Below are 26,096 nucleotides of genomic sequence, written 5' to 3' on the forward strand. Positions count from 1 at the left end.
ACTGGCTATTACATTGAAGGATGACAAAACTGCTTCCAGGAAAATCTGGAATTCTACCGCTTAACATCGTCTTGTAAATCTCCTTTTGGATCTCTCTTGGTTTTGCTTAATCACAAAATTACAGTTGAACTTGGATTTGAAAAATCATATTATCATGTAATGGGAATTCACTGGGATTTAGCTAGTCTCGTGTTTTCTTCTTCTGTGTCTCTTGGTCTGTATACTAGAAAATAGTAATTGGGCATTAAACTCTGTTTATTTTATATTTTTTAAAAAGCAACCAAAACCCTCCTAAAGACAATGTATGTCTGAGCAGATAAAGCTGAAAGTAGAATATTTCATACACACTGAAGTGCCGTTTCTCTTCCCCCAAAGAAAAGCAGCTTGCTGGAAGTAATTACAATTCACGTGACTGTAATGCACTATGTGTAATCATGTTGATATATGTAAAGTTCAGAAATAAATAAACATAAATAGACTTGGCATTATTTCAGAGCTTCAGGCAGCACAGTGTATGCTCTGAGAAGCTAATCAGTCTGCAAATCTGTGTACAACACTGACTAGAATAGACTAGACACAGGAAGAGCAGTGTCATACATGTAACATGTCAAAGCTGTGTAAAATAGAAAACTGCAGAGCAATTGTTTCCCTGCATTAAAAGGCTCTGACTCTGTAGCACAGAGGCAGTGCATTTAGATAATGAGGCCCAGCAGTAATTTGTAGTCAGAGACTTAATTAAAAGGCAGGTGGAGATCGATGGGATCTTTACACAGGCAGAAAACAAGTAGTGATCTATTAATGTAACAGAGAACGCCTTAAAGAGGAGATCATTATTTCTCTATTGCATGCACCTCTGCCTTACACGCCCAACAAAGCAGTACTTACAAGCAGTAAATAAAAACACATTAGTATTACCAATAGAATATACTTAAATCATCAAATCTATCAAAGTAGCATCAAAGTTCACTTAATGCAGAATGGCCACTTTCAGAGTGTGACATTATTATGTGTGTTTATATTATTGACTTATAATTATTAATACATTTATTTGTTATAGCTGGTCGAGCTGGGGTTGATTTGAACTACTTTATACACTGCTGCATAGATACATCTGCAGTATAACATGGCTTTATATTTTATGAGCTGATTTTGTTTTGTATGAATCCTGTTATGTTATCCTGAGTATTTCACATAAAAAGAATCAAATATTTGTACCACTGAGGCAAGTCTTAAAAATATCATGTTCGGCCACTAATGAGCAACACACTGAAACACACTGTAGTAATACCTGCAGTTTGCAGGCAATAGCTGCGAGTCGTAATTTTCCTCTTGTTTTTATTTTGTGCAGCTACTTTGATATAAATTTGATAATACATTTAATCTCCGAATGTTTGAATGTAGCCTCATGGCCTCAGTCGATGCATCATCAAATACAACTGCTAACATTAAGGACTCAAATATAGGTGTTTGAGCGTAGGATAAAATTAGATGGTAGATGTCATAGTATATGGGGTTATGCTGTTTTGTTTTTTGTTTTTTTTTAACTGGATCAGCCTATAGCATCCATTAATCAATGCATTCATTTAATTGGATGAGTCATCCCTTGGCAATGCATCAGTCACGAGTTAAAATAAAGAGTCTTTCTGCCCGGGTAGCTGTTTCCTATGGGAGCATCGCCGTTCATCTTCTCTGTTTTCCATCATTTCTGTGTCCGTCAGCAGTATTCTCTTGTTCCTCCGCTAAGCACATCACACTATACCGCGAGCCGAGCTGCCTTGCCCGCTGTCTCACCCGCTCTGCGTCTATTTTGGTCGTGTGAGCGTGATAACCTCGACACTTCTGTTCTGCCTTAATCTGTGCTCTACCATTCAGAGCTGCGTTGGCAGAGGCAGCATCCTCTGGGGCAGAAGATCGCACAGCCACAGGGGTCACGTTTATGATGTGTTCTGCATGGAATTCATTTGTGGATTGTGTAGGGAGCATACCGTTTAAGACTGAAGCTGAAATGTTATATAAAAACCCTGTACCTCTTCTGTCAGTGCTTCAATATATCGTGACCCACACAGTCTGCCAAGCCTCCGTCTTGTCCCTATGTGGACATTATTCTCAGAGCCTGTGGGGATTAATGTATGCAGTTAATTTATGCATGCTCTTTTAGAAATTTCTGTCAAGGTTTATAAAAGTCTATATGCAGGGAAAAAGGCTCAGTGCACCCGGTGAACAAGCAAATGTATTTATGGATGAGGAGGAGGTTGAATGTTCTATTGATTTGTACCTGTAACCTGAGCCGTGGTAACAAAATAACAACATCGGCTCAGCTCTAAAGAAAACATGCACACATGACTGACGTCTCCAAACATACCCAGTATCAGACAGCAACACCTGTGCCGCTCGTCACTGCAATGAGAAAACAAGTGAACACGGACATATTGTTCAAAAACATAAGCTCTACTGTTTTCCCATGTGACCCATTTTCCCACCAATCGTCTAGTTATGCAAGTCTGTTTCAGCATGACAGTTTGACAACATCATTTCAGGAATTAAATCAGCGTCCTCAGTCAGTCAGTCAGTCAGTCTGTGATGGAGGGTTGATGGAAGAGAGAAGGAAAGAGAGGAAGAACTGATATATAACAGGGATGTAACAGAGAGGCATGCAACATCTGCTCAAGAACTAGGATAAATATGACACCTCATGGATTAGTAAGTAGGTCAAGCAACAAGGATCCCACAATAATATTGTCTAAATATGTCTGATTTCAGTTAGCATTATTTGTCTGGCACAGATATATTATGACATGATTTTCTCATACAGTTGGTTTTAGGGGCTGTGTTCTGTTTGAGTTAGGAGTTACTTTCATATGTTAACATTTACGCTACAGGTTTTAACATTGATCTCAAAATTTGAAATGTTAAAAGCTTTGGCAAAAACCTTGGGAAGAATTTTATTTCTTGAGACTCCACAGTCTTCTAGTGTAAAATGATGTTGGGGAAAAAAAAGGAATTTCTTTAAAGGAATAGTTTGTCATTTTGAGAAAAGCTGGAGCCTATGCTATACCTTAGCATAGCATAAAGACTGGGGCAGAGGGAACGGCGAGCCTGTTTCTCTATAATGTACCAAAATATGTGGACCAGCACCTCCAAAGTTTACCTTTGTTGCTAAGAAGAAAACACAACTTGCCACTTTACATTTCTGTTTGTGTATGTGGTAAGCAAAGCCAAGGTAGCTGCTCCCCCTTCCCCCAGTCTTTATGTTAAGCTAAGCTAATCAACTTTCACCTCTCCATAGTAAACACACAGGCATGAGACTGGTATCAATCTCCTTAGCTTACTGACACCAAGACGTTATTGAATATATTTTCCAATCCAACAAAACTGAATTGTTTTCAACTTGACACTCAATTTTGAACTTTGAAGAGTTCAAGTATCAAAATTGTAATGTTTGTACATCTTGTAGGCATTTATTATTTGAATTTTAACCACACTTAATTTACGAGCACACAGTGTATTCCAGCAAGGCAGGCCAGCATGCCGACAGATAAAGACAGAGACAGAGGGAGGAAAAAGGTTTTTTTTTTTTTGTTTGTTTTTTAAATGTCACGGAGGAGTGAAAGAGAAGGAAGGCCATGTGTGTTGTAGCCCGGGTTGTGGTTGTGCTAAGAAGGCAGTCGGGGGAAGATTAGTGCCCATGTGAGAGCAGGAAGGATTTGACTGGATTGCACAGGGTGACCTGCTGTGCTCATGTAAACATCAGCAAGATGGACCCTTCCTACCACAGTAAGGACACACCCTTCCCAGTGTCTGCGGGCGGGTGGAGACGGCCTCGCAGTATGATTTTAGACTATACTTGAAGCTGCGATCGATCCTTCCTGAAGCTCAAACAGCATGATGCAGAAAAGAGATACAGACTGTAGTAGAAAGAGGATACACATTAAATACAACACTACTACAATAGTAAATACACAGCACAAAGGGGGTTATATATTATAATCAGTCATATGATCCGCAGTGGAGCAAGAGCACATCATCTAGTCTCACATACCTCTCACTGTGTTGGCTGTAGCATCATGACTACACCTGATAATGCAACATAATCTAATCTGTACCGTAGTCACACCATAACAATACTTATCTATGGAGTAATAATAGTGCATTGCCATAATGATGCCCCTATACAAGACAATATAAACTGTTACAACCCAGCTGTGGTCATGATAGATGGATGAGGGGCGCTTCACTTAATCTATCCACCACAACATTAACTCTTGGGAAGTGAAAGTAGAAGAAATGCTTCAGTAGTTGCTAATTAATTCATTTGCACAAGGCATCATTACAGGATGTCTTCCATGAGTAGTGTTGCCCCCCCCCCCCCCCCCCCCCCCCCCCCCCTCTAAATAACCAAGGGATCATTATGTGCCTCATGGAGAATCAATCAGTCACGTATGTGGGGCTGTGAGGATTAGTCAACTGATCAGTCCATTGACAGAAAATTAATGGGCAACTGTTCTAATAATAAATTTATAATTTTTCAAGCAAAATTGGCTAAAAATGTAATGGTTCCACTGTGTAAAATCATCCTGTATTGTAGTGAATTTTGTGATGTCTTTGGGCTTTAGACTTTTAGTGTAAACAAGAAGTCGCCTTTGACACTGGCAAGCTGGAATGTGCATTTTTCGATATTGTTTTATTGACTAAATGATTAAACTAGAAAAGTACTGGCAGATTGATCAATCATGAAAATAACCGTTTGCTATGGGCGGTCTGTAGTGCACAGATCATGAGCTTTTCCTGGCTGACAACCAGGGATCACCAATGCATGTTTCCTTCGGTGTGACCCCCGTCCCACATACCCCCAGCATACCCTCTGCTCACACACAGCAACCACCAACAACAGCCCAGTGAACAAAAATAGCCGAGATTAGCCTAATCTCCACACTTATCACTTTAGTCCCCTCCCAAGACTATATCTGTCATCTGTCTGCTTACTGTACTGTGCACACCATGCAGAGGGAAACTTGTGTTCACAGGGGGGGATACCCCATGGCGATGGACAGAAGATCAAAACTGCTTCCACTGACTGTTTCCCATACTCAAAACTCTGGAGGGGGTTAATACAAATCAAGGAGAAAACATTTTTGCTGAATATCAAAATGTGACACGAGCTGAAAAACAAAATTATGCCAAAAATAAGCAGCAGATGTTGGAAGGAAGAGCAGATGTTTATTTAGTTTGACTGCTGTGGGGCTGATGAAACTGTTATACCCCAGGCTCAATAACTGAAGACGGCAGTGGTTTCAAGGCACAGCGTGTATCACTTACTTCTCTAATTCAGTAATTCGTATATCATAAAACCTGCTTCCTTTTTAATCTTTCGAAAAAGAAAAAAAAAGATTAAAACTGCTGTTTTATATTGCATTTAGATTTAGCTTCCTTTCTGGACAAACAGTTCCTTCTCTTTTTCTCAGCCTCTTGCCTCTCGGTGTCACTGCCTCTCTGTCTCACTGTCTTTACTGTGCAGACATGTCTGTTTATATCTTACATCAAATAAAGGGCCGAACTGAGAGACAGACTGACAGCGACAGTAAGAGAGGAAAAGAAAGAGACAGAGGGAGAGAGATAAATAGAGGTACTCCCAGTGGAGGAGTGTACAGCATTTGAAATGTCATACATCAGCTTCCATGGGAAGTAAACTTCCTGTAAAGTTTAGCTGTTGCTAGCTGTAGCAATTTTTTGAAATCACATAAATTCATCCAATTGCCTCAGCTGACAGAAAAAATATTTAATAAGAAATAAAGATGCCATAGTAGAGTTTAGCACAATATAGAAAGAGGACATGTTTTCATGATGATCTGTCCTATTTTTAACCTATTTTTCATCTCACGCATTCAAGCCCTCTTCCTGTTCTATTTGTGAAAGCATCTAGAAGACGTACTTTTATCTGTGGCACTTTCAATATTTGATATATTAAAAGCAACGCCTACACATCACCTCCAATCCACACCCATACTAATTTAACCGATGTGTTTGAATAAGATCATGGATCAGAGTCGTCGTGCGGGCATCTCTGCTTACATGCTAATTTTAATAGACCTGTGTATAAAACTATGTTCTTCTATTTAACTCAGAAACAAAGTGGAGTTGCGGCACTATAATTAGTGTGCTTAAAGCTATACTTTTCTCTCTACTTTAACACCACCGGTGTCACAATTAACTCTGTACTCTAAACCATATGGTCAAGCAATTAACACTCTCTACTGCAGTTAACAAGACCAACTAGCAACAGAAGGAGCACTCAGTGACTTGGCATGGGAAAATGGGTTCCATCTACAGGGGATGAGGAGAGAAACTCTTTCTTTCAGGCAGTGGATGTCTGGGATTTTCCAGCCTGTGGGCCAAGAGTGAGCATCCCTCAGTGAGCTGAGCAAGAACATGATTCGAGGCACGTTATGTTCATCGTCAGAGAGCCGTGTCTTAAAACAGAGAGGACAAGAATGCATACAGCATGAGAGGGAAAAAGCATTGTTCTTCATTTTTGTCTGCTTGACAAAATTGGACTGGAGGAGTCCATTAGGCGTGTGTGTGTGTGTGTGTGTGTGTGTGTGTGTGTGTGTGTGTGTGTGTGTGTGTGTGTGTGTGTGTGTTTGAGAGAGAGGGTGAAGCGAGAGAAATGGACAAAGAGGAGGGAAAGTGAGAGAGATAATGTATGTATGTTTTGCAGCACCCAAAGAAAGATCTGTACCCCCCCTCCTCCCCTGAAAAAAATGTGAGCACTGTTTCGTTGAACTAAATTTAGCGCGACTAATATCTTAGGGAGAAAGATAATAACTGTCTTAATGTATTTAATGGAGCAGAATCTGATCTGATCTCATCAAATGAATCAAGTCTACAACATTCATGTAAATTTAGGACAAATAATTGTTAAGACAAAATAACATTGTCATCCAGTGTATTTAACATTTATACTAGTGAGTACTGCCATGACAGTGTGGGTGCCTCTTAGGTAAACAGGGAGAGGTCCCTCTCCTCACGACATGTCAAATGTGTGACAGTCAGATTGTCGCACATAAAGACATGTGACAGAGCTATTTAGCCCCCCCGCAGGCTGCAACTCCCACACACACACACACACATGCACACAAGACAACAAAGGTCTGCTTCGCCCCCAACAGCCTGCCTGGCCATGCCATGCACTACTGTAAAATGGGTGGGGTTCCCAAATGTGATTAATCTGATGACCACCAAAATGCTGCAACAGCTGTTTGGTTCCTCCAACAGCGAAACACGGGCTCAAGCAAAGCAGAGCACGTTCTGATTTGGATATATTCAAATTTACAGGCTGTCCTATCACAGAGTCAAAGCTGAATAAAAACATGGTCACTGTTAACATGAAAATGCTAATTTGTTAGCTTTTCCCCATTTAAAAAATAAAATAAGAGCTGACTTGCTGAACCAAAAAGCATGCACACACATCACTGCGGAGCTTGAACACTGATGAAAAATGCAAGAGTGAAGAGGAAGGAACAGTGAATTCACGGTTCCGTAGCCGAGTGCATAGTAGCACTGGACAGCAAAATTTGCTTCTGCACATGCTTTAGTGACAAGTGCACTAAATTTTACTGATTACATTTAAACTGTTCACCTACAAATACTGGATTTCTTTTTCTTTCCCATAAATCATTATAAAATTTTAAAATGCAAAACAAACACTCAAAGATTTTATAAATGAAAAAGACAAAACAAAACAAAACACAATTTATGCCATCCAGTGGAGGAGAGGCACTGATATGCTTGCTGTTACCCAACACTGACATGTAACCGTATCCAAATGCTATGCTATTAAAATGTCATGGTGTAATCACCATGGTGCACTGGGCATCATGTGCACTACATCTGCAACAGCTGCACTTTCTCTTTAGATGTGGAAATTTCCACTCAAACCTGCATTTTCATCTGGACCTTCACCCAGACTTCTATTTTAGTGCATAAAAACAGAAGGGTAAACTACTAAGGACACACTAACTGCACTTCTAGGCTACTGCTGCTGTTTTTGATAAATGACATGTACATCTCCAGGCACAGGAAAGTAGTGCTTCAGTGTCCTCAACATACCTTTAAGTGAAATCAGACCTTTCTGTGCTTTGCCAAACAATGCCCCATGTGCCAAGTTCTTGTTGGGACATTAAATAGAAATGACCAGCTCTGCATCCCCAGTCAGAGTTACTGTAGATCTCCTTCAGCGCTGTGTGATTTCTTTTCAAGCACCTTTTAATTCGACTGATAAAGATCTGATTACGATTTGCTTAAAAGTTTTACTTTGAAGCCTTCAAACACTCATTTTGTGACATTATTTCTCGTATTTGTCTTTGCCGTGGTGAAGCCATACATAGTGTTGGCAGATTGACATTTACAAAGTATTGGCCTGTGAGAATACAATATATTTTAGGAATAAAAAAACGAACAAAAAAAACAAGTTATCATATGCCACCTCTAGGCTACAGGGTCTGATATATCCAGATGCACACACATACAAACACATAGACATGACACAGTCCCCACAATAATCCTTAGCCCCACACATCACATCAGTTCACATCAAATCACGTCCCGTAACAGGAAACAGTTGTATACAGTCATCAGCCCGAGGCTCCGCTCAAACACAGCTCTTTCACAGAGGAGAGTCCTGCAGCCAGTCACATCTCTGCTCCTCACTACTGTATGTGTGTCCTACAACTAAATGCCATTTGAGAGAACATGGTAATGAGGCCAGGCTCCTTTTAATTATCCTCCTATAAATGTCATTTGCTGTTCTGTGTGATAAATGGATTGTATACTTTCTTTATGGATTCAGCTTGTCTTTGTTTAAGGCAGCGCTGCAGTCGCCGTGATAAATTGCATGTAGGTGCAGCTGAAAACCAGCACAGGTGGATTGCATGTACTAAAACACAAATGTTCACATTAAAAAATAATAATAATTAAAAAAAAAACCTTTGTTCCCACTTTGTTTAGCATCATTCTACAAGCTGTAATTACAGAAGGAAGCAGGGTCAACACAATAGAAAATCAATCAGGGGAACATATTAGAGGAATCACAGTTGCCACTGTGGGAAACAAAATGTAACACACAAAGCCTTCATCCTTTGTTTCCTCTCTTTCTGTCTCCCTTGCTCTCTCTCCGGGCCTCACACATGACGCAGCACTTCCTAATTCAACACACACCCTCCGTCTGTCTGTCTCTGTGTGTATGTGATTATGCACCTGTGTCCTTGCATGAGACCGGGGTGGTGGCCTCAAGGCACCACGCAGTTGGAATGGCCTGTTCTGAGACAGGTGAATCAAGTCCACAGGACTCAATAAACCAAAAGCAGACTAATCTCCTCTGGCATCAAACTATCTGTCGCTGAGGTGGCAAATTAAAGCACGCCACTGGCTTCATCTTGATCCCTTTTCACCTCTGGGAGCCTGCGTCATGCTTTGTCTAACTGACGCTAGAACAGTTAGCTGATTAATCGTTTAGTTGATCATTGGTTGTTTCCTGTTTCTCAGATGTGAGGATTTGCTGTTTTTTCCCTCTTTTTCCTCTCTTTACATCAGTGTAAGATATGAATGAAGAGTTTTGCAGTGTTTGTTGGACAAAACAAGCTACTAGAAGATGTCATCTTGGGCTTTATAAGGTGCAATGGCCTTTTTTTTCTACTACTGTTTTCTGATAATTCAAAGAAGTTGATGAACATTTGGAGACTTATTTTCAACCTTCTCTGTCTTAAACCTTGACTTGAAATTTCTGTTTCTTTGTGTGTGTGCGGTACAGATTAGAAATTCTATAGGTTTTTTTTTTGTTGTTGTTCGTTTTTGAGCCTTTGAAATTCTGCCCTGGCTTTAGTTTAACATATTGATTACACCTAAAAATAAGAAAAAAAAAAAAAGATTTGTGAAAAGGTGCAGAAAAAACATTCACATCTCCTCCTGTCAGTCTGTTGGCATGCTGTGTCTAAAGATAGAAGAGTAAAAAAAGGCCTGCTGTCAGACTGTCACACAATAGTATGGGTTATGTCAGTGGGGACCACATTTAGCCAGTGTAATGTAGTTAAAATCTCCTCGACTGTTCCCACGCAGCGAACTAGATACCCAGGTCAGTTGGCTCACATTTTCCCCCTTTCAGATCAATTTACCAAGCGAGCTGTGAATCAACCGCGCACCTTTTGCATAGGTCGACACATCCCCACAGACACACTCTAATTAAACAGATCACTTGCCTCATGCTCTGCTGTCAGCTGGAGCAGACACTGCCCATCCCTTATAAATATAGCTGGCTAAAAAAGCAAAATATCAACAACAATCTGATCTAGAGCATCAACTCTGTAACAGAGATGTTCACGGAAACAGGTTGTACTTTTGCATGACAGCTCAATGATTCTGATGCTGACAAAGTGGAGATGCACTTCGGGGCTGGCATAGCTGCCACTTCTTACAAGCATCTGCCAAGCGCATTGCACACTTTCAGTTTATTTCCCTATAAAATATGAATATAGTTGTTATTGCATGCCAGAGTTTAAAAGATAAATCAACCTCACTGATTCAGGGAAGAGCCCATCCGACATCAAGAATGTGTATTGTGTCTATGGTCGGTAGAAGCTCATGAAAAATGACGCTTCAGGACGTCTTTATATCACAAATGCAAATCAGGTGATGACATGATGGTATAAGATGATGACACAGTTTCATCACCAGGATCAACCGTACAGAAAGATAAAAAGGAAATTGGAAAACTAGGATGCAAAGAAAGAAATCAGCAATCAGGAATTATTCTGTCTGTTCATTTGCATGGGACTGAGAATAAATAAGATTAAAGTAAAGTTGCAGCAATCCAGGTGAATTATCAGGAGGTGAAACTGGTAACATCACCTCATGTCCTGCTACTGTAGTGTGTTTATACTGAGTATAGGGTTGTTAATCATTGTGTAACTCGGCAGGTGTAGCAATGTATCACCACAGTATCGAAATACAGCAGACTGCAACATGACCGAGGACAACATGTACTGTGATACAGCACAATATCAGTTTAACTACAGAGGAAAACAACACCTAACTTGGAGGGAAAATTTTAACGCACACACACCACATATCATTTATTTACCTCAACTATAGAGACTATATAAAAGCTTAGATTGTCAGTTCTCTAGTTATGCAGTTTTCTGAATTGGCTTTCAAAATGTTATGGCAATGTATTCATTAAAAATTTCAACACACCATCACAGAGAGAAACAATAATTAGGTCCCAGCAGATGTCTTACAAGGCAATCATTGATGGCTTTTCTGCAGAGAATAGACATTAAAAATACAACAAATGGTTAAGTAGCTCATTAAAAGTGAGGTTTGTATTTTTTACAGTTAAAAATAGAAACTAAATTCAGAATATTTAGACTTAACCAGAATACTTAGCCCATATATTGTTTTCTATGTCCAGATTATTACCACAAAGATCTCAAAAGCTTTAGCCTTAAGGTTAGAGGTTCCTCTTTTTAGTGTAGGCAGGTTTGTTGATTTATCTTTATTCTCAATCATGGTCAGTATACCTTTGAGAAGTACTACATTGCATGCCATTATTTACAGTGAGACAAAATGTATGTTGAGTAATTCAGAAACAAAATGCAGTGCTCATGTTTACTGATTTGTTATCGTTAAGTTTTAACCCATGGAGGAGTAAAAGACAGATGCCGCCTGGGGCTTAGGAAAGGGTAGTGCCACCCCTGGGGGGCTGGTATCCTGCCACAAGCTCAACCTGAGCCCTTATGCTGGAGTTGGGATCTGGCGGGAGGCCTGGTGGCTGTGATGAGCCAGATGTGGCACTGGGAGCTGTGGGGATTCTCTACCGCGGTTTAAAAATGTTATCCCCGTAGTATGCTTTTGTATTTCTTTTATTAAACAAAATGAACCAAAATCAGCAGTGGATGGGGTCGTATCTAAAACTATCATGGGTAACATAAATCATAAGGATCTCTCCAACGTTAGAGTATATATCCGAAGGTAACAGCAGAAGTTTAGGGCAAAAAAACTGTCTGTAAGGTCATTGGGATAATTAGCTCTGCATCCGACAGGGCATGAAATAATAAGCGAAACATAAGTGAGGTAGAGTTAGAAATGAATCGGAGCAGGGGGCAATAGTGCCCTTAAAAGATCCCGAACTGCCTCTGAAATTAAAGATGAAAGGGCAAAAAATGCCCTTGATGACTATTCTCATTATTTCACTGAATTGTTAAATACTCAGCCATTAAAAATGATTCCCAGGGGTATCACTGTTGGTGAGTGGTAGGAACCTATGACTGGGGGATTTTTTTTTTTCCTGTCTGGGTGGGAAAGATTGCTCCGTAGAAGCGGTTAATTTCGTCACATTCGTTTCTGCAGCATTTATTGATTCTCAAACCAAAACAGTAAAGTTGTGCCTGTAAAACCAAAACATTGAGCTGAAAGGTGCTAAAGTACATCAAGGAGGGAAAATGCAGAGTTGGATGATAAGTCTCCATGGGTTCACCACAAGCCACACTCTTCATATTATATTTGACCCATTGGCTTCTTCTATCGCACAAAGTGCCTCAAAGACTTTCTCAGAATAGGATGCGGGTTCTACACGTCTGTGTAAACGCGTTGATTTTCACTTAGAACGACTTCAAATATTTAGTTTGAGTAAGTAGTTTACGTATTCTGAGTATCCTCCAGATGTGTAAACAGCGCACCAGCCTCCATTTGGTCAGCGCTTGTTTAAACTGCGGTGTTTGAGCACACAGTGTATTTGCTGCTCTGCATGACCTTCATGCTGTTGGCTGCAATTTCCCTAAGCACTGCACATTGCAATAATTATGTGTGAGCAAACAAATGGACGAATTATTGAACAAACACAATGGAAAATCACATATACACATAGAAATGGCAATGTCTAGCAGCATCAGCACCAAAGGCTGGGGTCAGAGCTTGTGTGATATGCAATCCCAAAATCTCAAAGAAATGGTATTAATGCATCAATATATATTTTATTTATTTGTCATAATTATTTTTCTGACTAATTAGCACAGCCAGATGGTGTCATCTACTGCTCCTTTTAATGAGTGTGAGTTGCTTAAATAATATGCATCAGTTCCTCTGTGGATACTAATACTGTAGCCATTCAGCTGTTTTACTTAGACTATAAGACCCAGCAGCCACTTCCCAGCAGTCCTGCCTGTGAGAGGTTCCTGGTTCAGCTCATTACAAAAGGAAACCCGAGTATTTACTGAGAAAATTGAGACAAACTATCAGGTAATTGTCTCATCTTCTTCAGGCCATCGCTCATTAAGGTCTAATAATAGAGAGTATTGACAAAAAACAATCTGACTGAGCTTAGTTCTGACTGTCCAGCCGGCGCTTTACTTCACAGATGGAGGGAAGAAATGGTGACAAAGTGGAGAAGGGAGGGGAGGGGAGGGGGGGGGACAGACCGCACACGACGGCTGAGGGAATGACGGGCATACAGGCTGGAGGATGACTTATTGTAGAAATTGACTGAATAACTAACGGAGTCCATCCCAAGGCTGATGTAATGATGGTTCACTGCTTGAAGCCCATTATGATGGCTGGAGACTGCATTTGTCCCTCCATTAAAGCACTAATCCTGCATCCCACACCTAACATCTTACGACAGCTTGGAGTTTTTCCACCGAGTGCCTTTTCTCTCTCCTCACGTCTCCTGTGGATGAGTCTGATTCGCTGTTGTTTTATTATTCAGCGTGTCTGTTTAATGCGGTCACACCTAAGTAATATTCAATTTCTATACTACGCGATCTGTATGTTTTAAAGCATATTGAGGTTAGAGACGCAACAAGATCCAGAGAGACAGAGTGCTAAGGGAGGATGAGAGAGAGAGAGAGAGAGAGAGAGAGAGAGAGAGAGAGAGAGAGAGAGAGAGAGAGAGAGAGAGAGAGAGAGAGAGAGAGAGAGAGAGAGAGAGAGAGAGAGAGAGAGAGAGAGAGAGAGAGAGAGAGAGAGAGAGAGAGAGAGAGAGAGAGAGAGAGAGAGAGAGAGAGAGACACAGACAAAAAGGAATGAGCATGAGAGAGAGGAACTGAGAGAGCAGGGCTGTTGTATCCAAGCATTATGACACATCCCTATATACTGCACTGACTCCCTGCATGCTCACTGCAGAGTTTCATTAACCTTGCGGCACCGTCTATTTGTGTTTCTAACCTGGTCCATACCGTCTCATCCTCCCACTGCATACAGCTCTGCAACCTATACAGCAATATATATACTGGCCTGTCTGAATTCTATAATCAACGTTCCCACATAGTGTGCATGCCAGGATAATAACATGTGTGTGTGTGTGTGTGTGTGGATCCCTAATCCAAAACCGTATTTGGCAAAGCTTGAATAATGCTTTGCTGAAGCATGAATAATGTTTTTGTTTTTCAAATGCCACATTGTGCAGTAAAGATAATATAAAACAGTTTTAAAACATATACTGACAGAAACACATCCGCTACCATAAACACTATTAAAGTCTGATGCCCCATCGGTACTTGAAAACAAAGATGATTGTTCCCTGCTCCGTAAATGTTCACTGATCCATAGCAAGGCAGCAGGGAATTGGACACGCTGCAGAATTGTACTGTTTACACTAAGTCATGGCTGGATTCTGCTCATACATATAAATGTGTGTTTAGCAAAGCTCCTGTTTACAGGTTCATGACCTTTAAGTTTTCAAATGCATGATTTATACAGTGAGTTTTTTTTTTTTTTTTTTTTTTTTTGCACCGCCATTGTTACTCATGTATCATCGAATCATACAATATGTGCACTCAGGTCGAGCCCCGACAACAACACAATTTGCCTCGACCGGTGCAACAAACAGCACGGATAACAGCAGCAGTAACAACAAGGGAGGGAGACAGACAGGGAGCGTTAGGGCAAGGACATTCAGGATGAGGACGATGCTGGCTCATTATTATACATAACTGTGTTTTGGTCACCTATTTTACATTTTAACTAAGCTACAGTTCAGGTCTAATGTAATGTCAGTGCTTTGGGCCATGACGTCTAAAACGTATCCACCTGCTGAAATGGTTCAGGTGTGATATGGAGGAGCACAATCTGTAGATCAGTCAAGTGTAATGGAATCGTTACCAGGAGAAGGAGAACACTCGAGCTTGGTTAAATAGTCTGAGTCAGGGAGTGCAATGACTCGATGGAGGGTAATAATGTATCACTCTCGGTTATGTCCAGTGGGGTTTAACCTTGTGGATGTTCACACAAAATGCACCGCAGTCATCTAGAACAACCACACCAGCATAACATTAAGATAGCAGTTCATTTAGCCTCGAATATAGACTCATTTCTAGATAAAAATGTTAACTACATTATATTATGCCCTCTATCCATATATACCCACTACATGGAGTGAAAGCAGTTTTTTCTGAAAAACTGGAGGCAATTCCTTCAGATTTCTGATTTTGAATTAATTTCACCCATCAATGAGCTTAAACTGACATTACCCCTTGTCATCAACAGATAAGCCTTCTGACCAGTGCTGATTGACAGGACCTATTAGTTTTATACGTGCACAATTATAACTGTGCATTAACCTTTCAAGGTTGTTACCATGCTGCTGGGAAAAGCAGCCAGCCACAGTCAGACCCACCACGCAGCGCAATACATCAACAACATACACACCATAACTCTCTCTGAGTCACTGTCTTGCTCTCTGCTTTTACGTCAATATCCGTTTCTATTTTTTTTTCTGCTCGCTGATGTACACAGACACAAACATATACGCACCTCCTCCCACTGATGTATGTATCTGATGAGTCGGGACAGTCTTAACAGACGCAGGAGACTGAGGATCTTGGTGAAGCGGACGATTCGCAGGGCGCGGGCTGTTTTATATACCTCTGAGTCAAAGCCTTTCTCCACTATTAAAAAGATATAATCCACTGGAATGGAGGAGAGGAAGTCCACAACGAACCAGCTCTTCAGGTAATTCATCTTGATGACCTTGGGATCGAGGATGATCTCGGAGCTCTCCTCGTTGACGATCCCCGTCCTGAAGTTCATGACCAGGTCCACCAGGAAGATGGTGTCCGAGGCCACGTTGAAGACCAGCCAGGTGGTGGTAGTCTGCTCTGAGAAGAACGTTATTCCCACAGGAATGATGATTAGATTCCCCATCATCATGATGAGCATTATCAAGTCCCAGTAGAACCTGCGGAGCAACACACACACAAATCAGCGATGCAAGTGAGAAAACCTGTTGTAGACAGTTAATTAGAAAGTAAAGGGGGGAAGAATTTCAGAAACTATTAGAATCAAGTTAAACAAGTTGGAGCAAAACTGGGTTTGAAAGAAATGATCAAAACGAAATGTAAAAATGGACCTTGCCACAGTTCCAGAGAATGTTTTTCATCAAAATCCTCCATGTTTTGTGTGAGGCTACAGAGGCTATAGAGGCTATAGTGAGGCTAGAAAGCATCAAAAGCAACAAAATAAAAGCAAATAAAGAATATACAAAGACTACAGCAGCAGGTATTTGGTCAGAAACCCAGTGAAAGTTTGACCTAATAATGGCGCTGGTTGAGAAGTCAGGAATCACTGAAGTTATTACAGTCCAGTAGGATGTATCAGTAGGATGCATCCCTTGGGGAAGATGAATGTCTGTACAAACTTTTACACCGTTCCATTCATTATTTGTTCCAATGAAACCAACTGACCGATCCTGCCAGTAACTGAGGTACATACTCATGGTGCTTGTTACTGTTGATACGAAAACTCTTATTAGCCTTTTGACAGTCAGCGCCAAAAGTTCACTATGACTCAAACACATCAAGCACTTACTGTATGTGTGCAGGGCCCTGTTAGCATGAGACCCTCTTATCCCCCCTGACTGTGTTAATGTCCCTGCCCTCTGTTTTGTGTTGAACAGAGCCAGAAGTGATTCATCAGCACCCTGCTCTTTTAACAAAGTGTCCTGGGCCTCCATAAAGGCCGAGCAGCCATGAATGAAAATAGATGCTTTCAGGAATCCTATCTCATGCTAAAAACTCTCCACTGACGCCATCCCTACTGATGCCTGACTGCCTGCATCTGCTCTGTCTTGCCGCCCGTCCTTTGCCGTTGTTGAAGATGGAAATGGACTGGTTGACTGGTTGGCAGGCTGCCTGTCTGGCTGGCATACTGGCCGCCCAGTAATGGATCTGTTTGAATAAATTAAGCAGGGGCCTTGGCTTTATAAATATCCACGGATCATGTGTCCGATAATTGTCTTCACTTCAACTAAACAGCGGTCTTCTAGGTGGTTCATAATATCCACCACAGGTATTTTTACACCAGCAGGCATTGAACTTGGGCCTGTGGAGTGGACGCTCCATAAGGAGAGCCTTGACTTAACACGTTGAGTGGGACATCGGAGGAGAGAACATGATGCATTTTGGGGTTTTTTGGTGCTCTTCATTCCCCTCAAGTCTGCATGATAGCAGCAAACAATTTCAATGAGCATGAGGACCAAGACTGCAGGTTTTCCTTCCATTTGAGTTTTCGTTAGCTACAAATACACCATGCACCCGAAATCATAGCTACCATTTAGAATATACGGCACTGTCGTCAAATGCCCCTTCAGCCAACATCCTAACATAATATGCAAACAGTATGTGCGTGTGGCATGAGTTATTCTTTTTGTTATTTATATTTAAATGTTTAATAAGAGGATGCAGTGAAGACATTTGCTATAAATCATCAATTAAATGTTCAACTGCTTCACAACAAGAGAACTATTCATATTTGAAGGAAACACGAACAAATGTAAAGATGAAACCGTGATTATCAAGATACTTTTAGGGACCCTTTAATTTGTAGAAAACACAAATTACTTAAGATAGCTTAATTAGTCAGTGGTTGAAAAAAGAGAAACGTAAAAAAAAAAACACTTAAAAAAACAAGACCTCAAAAAAAGTGAAAGTGGATGATCTGAAATAAAGTAATTTATGAAATAGAATGTGAAGAAGTACTGCTTTGATCAAAACTATACATTTTTGTTTTATATTCAAAACTATGTACAAATGACATTTACAATAATAACAGATATCAGCTTCTGTTAGATTGCTATGTTTCAAGTAATGGAAATGGTGGATGTTTTCCACATTAATTATTATTAAAAATGAGAGCCCACGGAGTGCCCACATCTCTAACATATTTGTATTTCTCTCTTGACCCATGTAGGTGGTATTTATACTGTACATGGCCTCTAAGACACCCACTTATTTAATGAATAAAACATAATGGTTCTCCTCTTGAATTAGAAATCATAAGGCAACAGACCTCAAACTATTCTGCACTAGTTAGAAGTTGTGCACAGACTTAAAGAATATATGAAATTCCTAAGAACATGAAGAGCAGTTCAGATGCTTGAATGTCCAGTGACAATTCTCATTGTTCGGCAAATCTAAGGCAACTGCAAGTCAAAAGCGTGTCACTGCAGCTCTAACACTGTATCCAGCTCTTGCTACATCATTGTATCAGAGTCTTGCTCCAGTGCTCCAGTTCTCAGAATGCACCCAGTCCCAGTTAAACCAGTAAGCGAGAGCGGTGCACCCAACTGTAAGTGCAGCTCCCAACACCAACTCCACATTCAGTCCCCAGTTTGATCCCTGCTTCAGAATCCTGCAGCATACCTACAGTACTCTACATTCACCTGCTGCTCCGGTTCACGCAGCTCATTTGTGCCCTCAGGTCCTGTCCCAGCTATTCTTTCACTTTAAGATGACCTCTGCATTCTGCTAGCCATTTTTTATCCCGAGCCTTGCTTCAATTTGTAAATACAAGCTGCTGTTCTGATTGTGTAAAGTGGAAGATGTGATCGCTGTTCCCAAGCACTGTAGGCTCTGCAGTATCACTGCAGAGACAGCACTGGTTTCTCTGATATATACGCCCTGTAGGAACTGACAAAAAATGAGCGTATGTTCAACCAATACATCATAGGAAAAAATTTTCAGACAACAAAATCAACCAAAAAGCCACACAATTCAGCTCTTTAAGTTGACAGAGTCAGCTTGAGTTGAGGCAGATGAATCATTATTGGAACAATCCTGCTCCAAATCAAGCCAGCTCATATTCTTCTTGTAGGTTTCCTCCCTTGAACAAGTGCTCCATCATAATCAATGCCAGACCACCCCTGCCAAGCAACAGAGGGAACCCCACATGATCTTACTCAGCACCGATCCTATCCAATCTGCAATGTAATGGGTATACTGTGCCACAAGAGGTCACGTGTTGCATGGAGTATACATATACAGTGAGAAAACTATGGACTTCAGATAAAGTATAATTTATATATAGGTGACGAAGTTAATAAAACACAACCTATGGGTACAGATAGTTGACCGAACTATCTATATCCATATCCCACATTATTCCCTGTAGATCTGGAGAGCAATACATTTGCTTTTATTGGCAGAAATGCTCTAAACGAGCTGTTCTCCATCCTTAAATATTAAAATAGAATAAGTTCTTGTAGGAATAGTAAAGTAGTGTTATTGCCAGAGAATGCCAGTTACCCATAGTTCTCTGCACAATAAACTTCAGGCACCAATGGCAAATTTACCTGTGACCAGATGTGACTTTGTAATGGCTACAACAAACCCATGTGTCCTGTCTTTAGAGACACCCTCTTTAAAACTGACTCTGAAAGAAAACATCACTGAGAGTCTTTTAGACTACGACAAAGGCCTCTCCTTAGCATAACCAGAGGTGTATGAGGCCTTGCATGAGGCCTCTCAAAAAATCCATGAATAATGAATATTACTAACCTGCCATTAATCTTTAAGCAGCCACTGTGTACAAAGAATATGTTGGATATTGAGTTTCAAACACTCCCACAAAGCAATATAAAGCCCGTGTGAATAGTGGTGTCATTCATGGACTGTACTTGCGTAAGACTTTTCAGTAAAAGACCATACAGTGTATTTTTGTTTTCTTCTTTGGGTCATATAATGTTCTGCCAAACGAATACGGGACAATACATTTTTAATATAATTATGTGTTTTAGTGATACACGCTCCTGGAAAAAAAACAAAAAAAAACCGAACAAACAAAAACAATTAAGTTGTTAAGTCAAGCCCCACAGTAGAGAAACAGATTAGCTTTTAAGCTCCTGTACAAGGAGACCTGCCAAGCAAAGTGTATCCTTGCACCTCCATCATTTATGCACCAGCATGATAGATAGCTTGAAGCACTGGGATATAACCTCACAGTACCGCTTTGAAGCCAGGATGCTATCTCACCAGCATGGAAGGGTTGTGTCTCTACTCCAGCTAGAGGACGAGAACCTCTTGTCAAAATGTCATTAGAAAGGAGCCTTAGGATGCCTTCACCTACCTGAGTTAGTTATTTTCTAATACAGCAGAAATAATAGTCAATCTGCTTGAGCAGACATTAAATTGCAAAAACCCCATTGATGCTCCAATCTGCCTTTTATTTGACATAATATGTTCTAAAACACACTGTGCTGTAAATATGTGTACTACCTTTCCAGCCCTTTTGCCCTAAATTTCCCTTTGCCCTAAAAAAAAAAGCATACAGAAACACAAACACAGCCTATTACACAAGACAACTAACTAGTGGGGCACTCAGAGAGCTCAGACCTCGACCAAGGCCAAACAACATACACCAGACTTCACAGGCAAAAATTCAAATTCATATTAAATGATCCAGATCTGTCCTAAAATTTAATGGGTTCTTCCCCAGACCATGCCCCATCCCTCCTCGGAGTTCAGTGCAAATCGGTTCATTACTTTTTGCGTAATCCTGCTGACAAATAAACAAACACTATTGAAAACATAACCTCCTTGGCTGAGGCAATTAATTAAAACAATAATTGATAATGTGAAAAAAGGTACACATATCACTGAATTGTTCAGGTCCTAGCCTTTGGCCGTCTTTTAGAAGGGTCAATCTCCTTACATAATTGTTTTCAGAGACTGCTAAGCTCATTGACTGTTGTGTTGTGCTACTAATCCTTGCCCACCATCATTGTACATCTGTGTGCGCACATGGGCATGTGCATATGTCTGTGTCTTTGTGTGGGTGAGTTCAGGATATCCTAGTTAGCTTTATTCTTATATGGAAAGTGCAGGGGACAAAAACAATGCCTCATAGTTTAGAGCTATTATATGCACATTGTGTTGTATCTCACTGTTATACTAAACTCTATCAGTACACTCTACTTTTGTGTGAGTTCGAACAAAGCAAGGCTACACAGCCATAAAGACTAGTGAAAGAGTAATTGCAACTTTTAGTGCACGGATTCCTTGGGTTTGAATTCCGTTTGCAGACTCCAGCAGCTCTGAATCAGCAGCAGCAGAAGTCTGTAAAAGGAGTGCTGCATACTCAGGCCTGCTCTGAGTTCAGGACCATGGACAGCACTGTGTTAAAGGCAGAGGAAACAACGTGCCCTGGCACGTTACATGCTACAGCGGAAAACGGGGATGATTGTCACCATCAAGCTGTGCCAGGGGACACTGGTGCAGAGCCTGGGCCAGATGAGATGCTTAATTGGTGAAGTGGTGAACTGTAAACACGCAGCTTGTGGAGAACCAGTCCTGCCTGAACCTGATCTCATTTGTTTACCATTTGAACGCAGTGTGTTGGAGATGTTAGAGGCAGCTCATACTGACGGGGCTCATCTGTGACTCTGTAATGTGTGATGATATGGGGAGTCGCTGCGTCGTCAGTTTGAATATGTAGTTTTCACTTTAACAGGCTGTCTCTATAGGACAGCGGACTGTAGGCTTTTCAGTTAAAAGAATGACAAGCCAATGAAAAAACAGCAATACCAATAATCATGTGAGTGTGGCATTTAGGGGATGCCAGGGGAGGGAAGTGTGGCATGATCCTCCTGCAGCTCCTTTCAGACAAACACATTCCATCACATTTCCTCAGCAGGGCAGCAGCAAAAACACATCACTCATACATCAGCGCTGTCAGATGTTTGCAACTCCAGGATCAGATTCTAAGATCAGTTTTAACTAATTAATTCAAAACAACGGCCATTTTCCCTCTAATCGTTCCCCTGCACGATATTTTTACCGCATTCTGTGCGCTTTTTTTTTTTTTTTTTTTTCTTTTTGCACAGGCCCGCCGTCTCACCTCCCCCTACCATGAAATGTTTACAACCTGTGATGGTGCATTGGCATTGTCACGTTGTGTCCAGGTACTGTCGCCCCTACACCAGCGGAATATTGTCGCAATGTGGACCTAACGCTGTGTTGTTGCTGTGGAACAAATCGGAAAGGCTGCGTTTGTGCGCGTTTTCAAATCATGACATTCACCACCCTTTTCCAAGGACATTTCACTGATACACCTTTGTAGCCTTATAATGCGCCCCTCTCTATTATAATAAAAATGCCGCAATGAAACGCACATACACACACACACACACTCACTCACACACAGACAGACACACACGCTCACTGAGCACATTTTGACAGCGAAGCCCTCAGCCAGCGGAAGCCTGATTGCCTAAATAGAGAGGTAGATTAGCGTATGCGCTTTGGGGCAGGCTGTGCGTGTGCCGATGACAGAGCGTTATGTGTGAAAGTGTATATAGCTTGCAGACCCTAGGGTGACGGGAGGGGTGGATAAAAAAAAGAGGGAGGAGGGAGGGTGAGCAGGTGTCTTTTTCCAGCCCTTACCTAAAATCGCTATATGGATGAATAATCCAGTATCCGGCCGTTTGAACCCTCTCTTGCTCTTTCTCCACGGCTTTCTGACTGCCGAACATACGCAAGGAGAACTTATTGACTCCGGGCTGCATCATGGCCCCAAATTGCCTCTGCATAAAACCATGTTGCCTGGACGCCCCCTCTAGATCGTCAAAACCGACCATGGCCTCTTCCCGCTCCCCCTTGAAGCCCACTGAGTTGCCATGGTCCTTCATATTCTGGCTCCCCGTGTTATTTTTCTGTATCGAGTCTTGCCTCTGAAAAACATTATTCCCATCCGCCTTCTCCTCCTTGTTGCTGGAGAACGAATTAGATTTGTCTTCCATGGTGTTTTTAGTTTTCCCGTTTTTCTTTATGACAAAGCGTTCCGGCTCCTGCTCGGGAGGGCTGCGCGCAAAACTCGAGAGGACCCGCCGTGAGCTCTCCTGTTTCTTTTGATGTCCTTCAAACTGTTCAGCTCCTCTGCCTTCAATGCGAGTGCTGCAAACTGAGACAGAGTGCCCGAGAGCCCGGTGGATCAGGTTTCTTGGGTTACCGCCATCTACCGACGGCCCCGGCTTCTACCGTCCAAAGCCTCTGCCTAGTCTCACTTCGCACGGCACTGCGGTTTAACTGGCACATGCTCCTGCACCTTATTTACATAATGTGGCTCATGATAGCCCCCCTCCGTCTCCTCTCTCCCCATCAGCTCCACACATGACAGGAGGGAGCCAAAATCGTAGGAGCAGAGCGAATGTAATGTCATGAAGTTAATGAAGACATGTTTATTTTATTTTTTGAAATCATTTGAAACAGCGTGTGCGCTTCCTGTGGTTCGGCTGGCAGCAGGTTTGCTTCCTACCAAGCAGTGGCAATAGAAGACAACAGATTGTGATGTCGGTGTGATCTGGTCATAGGAGAGAACTAGGTGAACATCTTGTGGATATCACGCCTTTTTAAGGTGTCGCAGATATTGATCCAACATTTAGAGTGTGACTGCACTGGCTCCACTGTTCTGTCTATAGTCACAAGCTGGAAGCACTTGTTTGCATTGTCTCTTATTCAAACAGCCCCCTCTTTTGCATGTATTGCAAGTACATAATATGCTTCAAAATAAAATCTGCTTGGTGTATTTTAAACCAGTTAGTTTGGTTATATCTGCAGAATGCATTATGATATATTCTGTAAACTGGGATGACCAGCTCCAAAGATGATTGACCAGACATTTATAATTAAATTCTGGGGTTCATAGTTATTTTGAGAACCATGTTTTATTTGGGGCACCAGTCCAAATAAATAAAATGATAAGCTACTGAAAAAAAGAGGGGGGGGGGGGGGGCACAGAACAAGATTAAAGAAAATCTAAAAGGAGATGAATTTGGCAATTGGTATAAAAAAAATAGAGGAGTGAAGTGATGGAGAAGGACAATTATTATGGAGAATGGAGACAGCTGGAGGATGGTGAAAAACAAACTGTTGAGTGGTGGCTTGGCGATTATGACTTCAACAACTTAACACCACTATGAATAATATCAGTGAGACTTTTAAGCCTTTCCCAAGAACTTAGGGTAGTGCAGTATTGCTGTAAAACTGTACTGCAATGTCCTCATTTTGTCATTCCTGATAGTTCCAGCTTCTCCAACATGAGGATTGGCTGTTTTTCGCTCTCTCAGAATGCGAATCAGAATCAGTAAAACCTTAATGATCCCTGCAGGGACATTGCTTTGTTAAAGTTGCTCAGCAAACAGTTAGGAAAGAGGAAGTAAACAAATAAAAACGACTATAAACTATAGTAATAAATACACAGTAAGTGAAAAATGTACAATTGCAAATGTACAAAAAGTAATGTGCAAGGTGGAATCTCCAGGCCTCTTTAACATTAGCAGCAGGTCCAGACCCCTCTGATGGTGCAGTCCACAAACTGAGTGAAAGTGAGGAGAGTCATGTCCAGTTGATCATGAAGGAAGCAGTGGTGCACAGAGTCTCACATAGCATCATTGTAAAGTCAATATCTTTGGGGTTTTATTTACTTTTGTCTTAGTAATTTGATATCATTGGATGTTGGTTGTGATGATGGGAATTTTTCCCTTTTTTCTAACATTTTGTAGACAAACAACAACAACCCTAACCCCAAACAATGAATCGATGAATCAAAATAACATTTAATAATGAAAATAATCATTAGTTGCAGTCCATAATAAATGGCTTAGAACAGTGGATGAAGAGAAGCTCACAGTCCTGTTTGTCTACAGGAATAACCCAGCTTATGTTTGCTCCATGATGGCATCACTGCAGTGCCACATGCAACACAAACCCATCTGCTCTGGACATGGAGCACAGACATCACATCAGGCATGTATGCATGTATATATACATACATACATACATACATACATAATTATAATGAATAATTATTAAGTATCACTACATTAATTTAAATATAGTTACAAGATTAGTTATCGGATTAAGATTTTATAATCACTTAATAAAATATGATGAACCCAATTAGTTAAAATTAGCTTCACCATGATAACCTGAAATAGCAAACTGCTGCTTACACACAGGTTTAATGATCTAGTGATAAAGATTATAATAATGCAACAGTCATTCTGCATAATAAGTAATTTTATTTATAACATTTAAAGTCAATTTTTCTGATGATGCTTTTACTTGAGTAAGATTTTAAATGCAGGACTTTGAATTGTACTTGAGTAAGTATCTATTGAGGTGTTTTACCCGCCACCACTGCTGTAGTTAGACAGATACTTTTTGTAAGACTTTATTTTTTTTTTTAGACTTTTATTTGTTTTTATATTTTGTTGTGCCTTTTAGAGCAGGCTTTTATGAGGTCTCTGAAAAAAAAATCAGAAATACTTCCTAGAACTACTTCTAATGCTTGAGTAAGAGAGCACCAGTCAGTAAGGCTGCAACACTTTCCACAATGTGGCATTACACTGAACCCATGCACTCAGTCTTTTCATGGCCACACAAAACTGCAGCTGGCTGTGTACATAACTAGAGAGGACATTAGCTTAGATATTTTGCATGTTTGGTAGTGGATTATTATGTAATGATCCAAATGTTACCATAATTGAAACAGACATCCCTTGATTTTTTTTTATACGTTTTTCTCATAGCTGGGTTTGTGTTGGGGGTTGGATTAGTTGGCATGCCAACTGTTTCCCCTACACAACGCTTGTGTAACTTCAGTTACACAGTTAATGGGGCAGGGAGGGGTACTGAGAGAGAGAGAGAGAGGGGGAAAAAAATGTTGCATAAGATTTATGGCTTAAAGTAATACTGATATTGAACAAAGTGCAAATCCCAGATGGCCCATTCACATGTCAGGGAATAAATAACAACAAGAATAAATTTACTGGGTAGAGA

At 40.9% G+C, this 26,096-nt stretch overlaps 1 protein-coding gene across 1 annotated transcript in view; it reads right to left on the minus strand.

Annotated features, from left to right (window-relative positions):
* The window catches only part of LOC130186340 (potassium/sodium hyperpolarization-activated cyclic nucleotide-gated channel 1), a 68,032-nt gene extending 44,725 nt beyond the window's left edge, over positions 1–23,307 (minus strand). Inside the window, exons 1-2 of the mRNA XM_056403396.1 lie at positions 22,701–23,307; positions 15,799–16,222 (exon numbers count right to left, since the gene is read on the minus strand). Coding sequence (XP_056259371.1) covers positions 15,799–16,222; positions 22,701–23,056 — 780 coding nt within the window. The 5' untranslated portion in view covers positions 23,057–23,307. The remainder of the gene's footprint in view (positions 1–15,798; positions 16,223–22,700) is intronic.
* Between the last annotated feature and the right edge of the window lie 2,789 nt (positions 23,308–26,096).

This window comes from Seriola aureovittata, chromosome 18 (assembly GCF_021018895.1).
Source record: "Seriola aureovittata isolate HTS-2021-v1 ecotype China chromosome 18, ASM2101889v1, whole genome shotgun sequence".
NCBI classification, from domain to species: domain Eukaryota; kingdom Metazoa; phylum Chordata; class Actinopteri; order Carangiformes; family Carangidae; genus Seriola; species Seriola aureovittata.